This window comes from Brachypodium distachyon, chromosome 2, assembly GCF_000005505.3.
Source record: "Brachypodium distachyon strain Bd21 chromosome 2, Brachypodium_distachyon_v3.0, whole genome shotgun sequence".
NCBI lineage: Eukaryota > Viridiplantae > Streptophyta > Magnoliopsida > Poales > Poaceae > Brachypodium > Brachypodium distachyon.
Window position 1 is genome coordinate 58,259,899 of NC_016132.3, and position 6,452 is coordinate 58,266,350.

General features: G+C 44.1%; 1 protein-coding gene across 1 annotated transcript; it reads left to right on the forward strand.

The window, feature by feature from the left end:
* Positions 1–2,597: 2,597 nt before the first annotated feature.
* Positions 2,598–6,128, forward strand: LOC100829186 (uncharacterized CRM domain-containing protein At3g25440, chloroplastic). The gene is made up of 4 exons (XM_003567453.3): positions 2,598–3,032; positions 3,405–3,726; positions 4,136–4,537; positions 4,944–6,128. Exons 1-4 carry the CDS (start codon positions 2,920–2,922, stop codon positions 5,313–5,315), a joined length of 1,209 nt encoding a protein of 402 aa, XP_003567501.1. The 5' UTR covers positions 2,598–2,919; the 3' UTR covers positions 5,316–6,128.
* The last annotated feature ends 324 nt before the right edge of the window (positions 6,129–6,452 follow it).

Genomic DNA, 6,452 nt, shown 5'->3' on the forward strand with positions numbered 1-6,452 from the left:
ATATCCTGTGGCATCGAACTCCGGCAGCTTGGTGGCGGCCATCAGGTCGACGAGGACAAAAAAGGGTATCTGGTTCTCGGCGAGGATGAGGTCGACGGATAGCTGCTGGGGACCAAATGGCGTGGTGTGTAGCGACGGCTCCTCCCGGCCAGTGGCGATGTTGAAGCAGCCATCGAGCACCAACATCTGGATGAAGTCGTCGGCGCCGATGTCGACGACCTCCTGGGCTGCATACAGCGCCCGGGCCTCCATTTCCCGGGCGGCGACGATGCGGGATGACAGTGAGGTGGTCCGCGGGGTCCGCATGGCCATGCGAGATGAGGCTATTGAGGTAGGCCGCCTTGAGCCGTTCGGCGGGGCGGAGACGCCTGTTCTCGCGGTTGTGCGTGGAGCGGGCCAATGGCGACAAAGCTCGGCGTGTAGGCGGCGGCGTTCTTGTCACGGAGGTGGGCGGGGACACGGGACAGCCGGTGGCTGCTCGCCGTTGCCCGGTGCTGCTCCTCCGCCGCCGCACCAGCCTGCTTCTGCATCAGGCTGCGTGCCAGCCACTCCACCTGCACCGTGATGTCAGCGCCGCTGCTGTCCAGGGTTCGATTTCTTGTAGCCATGGAAATGCACGTCCTGTTCACGATCACCATCATGCACGGCTATATATAAACCCTGTGCAGCGAATGGAATTCTTGGGAGGATGGATGGTGAGATGGACACGCGCGTAAGGAAAACACACACACACATGAGAATACGATCCTCCAACGATGTATCTTCTGTCAGCGATAAAGATGAAACGGGGAGGGGCAAAACTGAACAGAACATCAGTGCCAATTCTTTGCTTTACTTGTGCAGGGCAGATCGCACAAGATTCATCCATGGTCTTTCTGTATGCAGTGTCAAGTTTATTATTCTAAATTTAGTTACACACATTCCTACTAACTTATACAGGACCAGCTGTCAGCTCGGCAAAGAAATGCTTGGGAACAAGGTCGACACGGGTGGTTCCCCCTTTGAGTTTAGCATGACCAGCATGAGCTGGTGAAGGCAGTGGACAACGCCCCCTTCTTGTTCAATGGCTTGTGGACAGAGCCGTTGTTAGCACGAATCAATCGATCAATCAAGCCGGATTTACGGCGTGCGTGCGTGCGTGCGTGTGTTGGTTTTTATTGTAATCAGCTTAGAAACTCAACGCGGGCTCAAATTGAAGTTCGCCGTTGATTCTCAGCCCAGAGCAGATAGCCAGATACCCAACCACAATCAGGGCCCATGGGTTTCTGAACTTGGGCCAATTTACCCGCAAGGGCACACGCTCTCTTTGTCTCGCGTCTCACTCTCCTCTCCGGTACGGCTCGCTCCCCGTTGGGCAGCTCACTCGCCAGCGACTCAACCCCTAGCCTCCTCCTTCTCCTCCTCCTCCTTCCACCGCTCGAGTGTGGCCCGCCTCTCACTCCTCCGTGCACACGGCGCCGCCCCCATCCTCGCGCACGGCGATAAGTCCAGCGACGGAGCCCCCCACTCTATGAATTTCGTTCTCTCTCTGTATATGCTGGCAGATTGACCATTGATTTGCCTAGTAGCCAGAGTTCAACAAAATAAATTTGCTCACTAGTTCTGGATGCAGCGAGCGGTAGCTTTCCTTTGAGTTTGGGTATGCAGTGATCTAATGGCAAGCCAAACAGATTGAACAAGTACTGGCCTGAGCCCTGAACAACAGGATTTTGACATGGAAATTTGGGAATTTCTTTTGTTAGGGGAGACCGTAAGTTCTGTAACTGTGTAGTGACAACCTCCTTTGTTAAACATTCTTGTATTAGCTATTTTTATCAGAAAATGCAGACAAATATATCTGCACGGGTCTTTGTGAAACACACCCAGTTCACTCTTCTTACAGGCCATGTTTTAGAAACAGATGGCAGTTTCTTGCTAAGTTTCACAATGCGTCATTTGCGAAGGACAAATTTTTTTGAGGTAGGGCAAACTAATATCCATACATATAACATTTAATATTTATTTATGGTTGCAGCAATGTATTTTTGATGTATTTTTTTGTTTTTTAATAATTTGTATGGCATTGTATTTTTCAACATTTAATATTTGAATAGGTGAATTTGTATTTATTTTGGAAAACAATTTAATATTTACGAGTGCTCATAACAAGACGATTACAATAAGTCTCATAGAAATACAGATCACTAGCAAACATATAGTTATATTTTTTGTATCACCAAAATATGAATGCGTGTTTGTGATGATCTTTGTGCCACGTATGTTTGGTAATCTAATGTTTCATACAACGCTATAACAAATAGATATGGATTGTCAACTTAGGTTTTTATAACTGTTAATCTGTAGTTATATGTTTTATTCTAGAAACATCTCGGTAGTTAAAAAAAAGAAGATCAAGTAGATATGTGACATAGCAAACGAGACTATTCTCAGCAAAGATATTGTTACATTAACAATCGTATAAAAAGTATAAAGTAATTGGACCCGGTCGTATTTTATGTTTATTTTTTAGATTAATACATTTGGCCAGTAAATTCTGCCCAAACCCAACTCATCTTTGCATTTGCCCGTAAACTCAACTGGTTTTGGCCCATCCAGGTGCCGAGCGCCACGCCCTGACACACACCCACCCCCCCCCTCGCTGGCTCGCTCCGTCCCTCGTCTTCCTCCTCGCGCGAGCGCCGCCGCCCCTCCCTCCCCATCCCGCTGCCGGGCGCCGCTCCTCCACCGTAGGTATCTATCTCCCATTCGATTCTCTCGGTCCCGACCTCCCATCACCCCACGAGGGCACGGACCCTTTAGTTCCCCGTCATAATCTTCCCCAATTCGTAACTGAGGCAAAAATCAAGGTAGGGCGGCCGCCCTACCTTGCCCTACCGGGTCCTCCGCCCGTGCAATGCGTTGTGGAAGGAGTAGTGGATAATGGCAATCCTTCGTTTCCTGTCACGTCAAAATCTGAGAAAGTTTGCTGCTTCTTTCAATCTCCTTAATCCTTCCCAAAAGATACTACTTCCACCTCACCCTGCGGCTCTCAGGTAAGTGGTTGATCCTTAGTTTTATTCATATACGTGAGGAGGCAACTACCACTTGGCCAGAACTTGTACCTAATTGCTTGTACATGTAAATCAAGTGCCAGAATTCACCTGTTGCAGCTGATTTATGCGACCAAATTGTAGCTTAATTCAAATAATTATGCAAGAAGTTTGGTTTCATTTCCTCTATAGTGAAACTGTTTCTGTTGAGTAGTGGAACATGCATCACTGGATTTGTCATGTGTTGCTTATTTGGTAACTCAGATTATTGTATCAAGTTTCAACATAAGAATTGTGTGGCAAGCAAACAGGACATACTAATCCATGACATGGTTGATTTAATTCACCTCATATTTTCCCTTCTACTTGTTGCAGAACCAGTGTTATTTCCCCTAGCAGATGTGTAAGCCCCTTTTGCCCGTTTGTGAATTCATGGGGTGTTAGATGGGCCAGCTATGAATCAGTGAATCTGGTTCTGTCTAGCGATGGGAAACCCAAGTTTGAGATTGAGGAGGTGGAGCCCTCCAAGAAGGGGAGGTATTTGACAAAGAGGCGTTTGAAGCTTCAGAGGAAGCGGGAGAAGAGGAAGAGAAAGGAGGCCAATAAAAATGATCCAAGGCGTATCAGACCCAAGGGGAAGAAAATAAAACAGAAATTTCCTACAGCTGAAGCTCGACTCAAATACAAAATCGAGAAGGTACCAACAAGTTGTCTCTTTTTGCCATTTTGGTTTGTTTGATTACTTCCTTGCTGAAGCATTTTGACGAGTGCACTATGCAGTTTCGTTCAAGAAGAAGTTGCTTACTTGGCTACTTGCTAGGAATAGGACTTGCCAATTGCTACTCAATATTTGAATCTTCACTCTAGTTTCATCCCTTGCCCAGAATGGTCATATATTGACCTGCTTATGTTTTGGTGGCCATTTTTACATAATGCAGTTGGTTCATTTGAACCCTGTAAGACCTAGGATTCACCATTTTTAATGGCCATAATCAAAAGCATGATTAGCTTTTTGGAAGAAACTTTCATAACCATCAAATGAATGCTTAAGTGGTTTGAAGATTATGTTCTTAACTTCTCCTTACTGTGTTTTGTTTCTCTTCCAGGCCAAATTAAAAGAAGCTATGTTGATTGAGAAGCTAAAGAGATATGAGGTTGCTAAAGCTGAAGGCCCCGTGGCTAAACCAGATGATCTCAACGGCGAGGAAAGATTTTATTTGAAGAAAGTTTCACAGAAAAAGTCAAATTATGTACCAATTGGAAGGCGAGGAGTTTTTGGAGGTGTAATTCTGAACATGCATTTGCACTGGAAGAAACATGAGACTGTCAAGGTCATCTGTAAACCCTGCAAACCAGGGCAAATCCAGGAGTATGCAAGTGAGATAGCTCGACTGAGTGGTGGTGTTCCTATTAATATTGTTGGAAATGACACCGTAGTCTTCTACCGAGGAAAGGACTATGTTCAGCCAGATGTCATGTCACCGATTGATACACTATCAAAGAAAAAGGTAGGTATAATAGGTTGTTGGTTAATTCTTTTTTCATGCCTTGTTTTATATTGGTACTTGCTTATGCTTGGTAGCAATTAACAGGTAGAAATGCCGGAGTTTTTCTTTTCCTTTTACTTCTGTTTTGTCGCTCGCTGGATGGCAATTATCTGCTTATAATCCTAAGTGTACCTTTCAGCATTTAAATTTTAATGACAAAAGTTGAATAAATAAAAATTGGTATAGTTTATATTTAATAAATTGTAAACTTGAAGATCACTTAGCAGTTAACATCCATTCTAAATTTCTGTCAGTACCATACCAGCGGCCTGTTTCTTGATTATGTTAAAAAATACAGCTCAAGTTCGGTGGCAGCATTTGGTTGTGATCATTATGCCCACTGACATCTGCCTTCTTTTATCATCAGGCACTTGAAAAATCAAAATACGAACAGTCGCTGGAGACAGTTCGGCGCTTCATTGCAGTATCCGAAAAGGAGCTCGAACTGTACTATCAGCATGTCGCACTTTACGGAAAACCACAATCCCAAAATGCTGATCTGATTTATGGTGATGATAGAAAAGCTTCTTCACGGGAAATGGAGGAACTGAATCATGGGAAGGACCAAGGATCTATTCTGGCCAGTAATACTAATGGTTTCTCTGATATTGACATCACGGATACTTCCGAGTCTGAAGAAGATGGTTTTAGTAGTGACTCTGATGTCAAGGATGAGTCAACTGGAGATGTTAGGGACGGTTCTGAAGACACTGTTGTTTCTGATCATGGGGTGTTCTAGGGAGTGAAGTCCTCTTGTGGTACTGTGTCAGAACACTGAATTACTTTAGATTGAGCTACCACCTTGCAAGATGGAACTTTTATCATTCACTTCAGATATACCTTGATGCCTTTTTATGACAATGTTAATGTGCTCAATCACCACATGCTTTGTACATTGCTGCTAAAGTTTTATGGTTCTCCTGTTGTCAGCTGCAAGTCTACAGTCAAGTTGCGAAATTGGTTTCCCATGGAAAATTCATGCTGTATGCACTCAAACTCAGCTGTTATCTTTCTTCTATCACCAAATGTTGTAATCCAAGTTTGGTGGATGCTTCGAAAAGTGCTCTCACCCCCTGGGTCAAAAAGGAAGCTCGGGAGCCTGCAGGAACACAGCTGTCAAAAGGCTAAAGTGTACAATACCAGTGGCCTGCTGTATTATACTGCTCAAGAAAGGTTGCCCTCGCTTTTTGCCAGGCCATCAGCCTCTAATCCAGTGGGATAATTTCTGGTCAAAGCCTGAGTTTCGTCGTGATTGCGATCTCACATGACTGAAAGAATTCTGACTGCCCTTGAACCATTGCGGTTCCCATTTTGCCCTTGACGATTGGTAACGGTGCTGCTGTTGTGTAGATGGTTAGTTAAATCTGCCAGCCATTACAGGCTGCAAGGTTATCTCCTGAGAATCAGATCAGACCAAGAGTCCAAGAGTTGGAACGTATGTGGGTCAATTGACTTGACTATTCTGAAGAAAATTATATTATTGATTTCGTTGGTTCACTTTGACGCAACAACTCTGTTGGAAATTAAAAATGCAAATAGAGAGCACCTTACATATTCTGTTCTACCCAAAAAAAAGCTACTGACGATGACGTGTTTGGTGAGATCAAAGTTGAACTTCTATCCCATGACCATGGTTTCTATATAGTATGTACTTGTCCAGCTATAAATATGTATTATTCACAAAACATAACCCACCAAAAGTCAACTTGCATACAACTATATAATAAAGCTAAGGGAAATACACATCATCAAAGGCGCGCAATAGTGCTGTTTTTTCTAAACAAAACAAAATCAACAAGTACGTGATCTTCACTACTTTGCAAGGGTCAACTGCAAAAGTACAAATTAAAGAGGTACATATATATGATACATGATC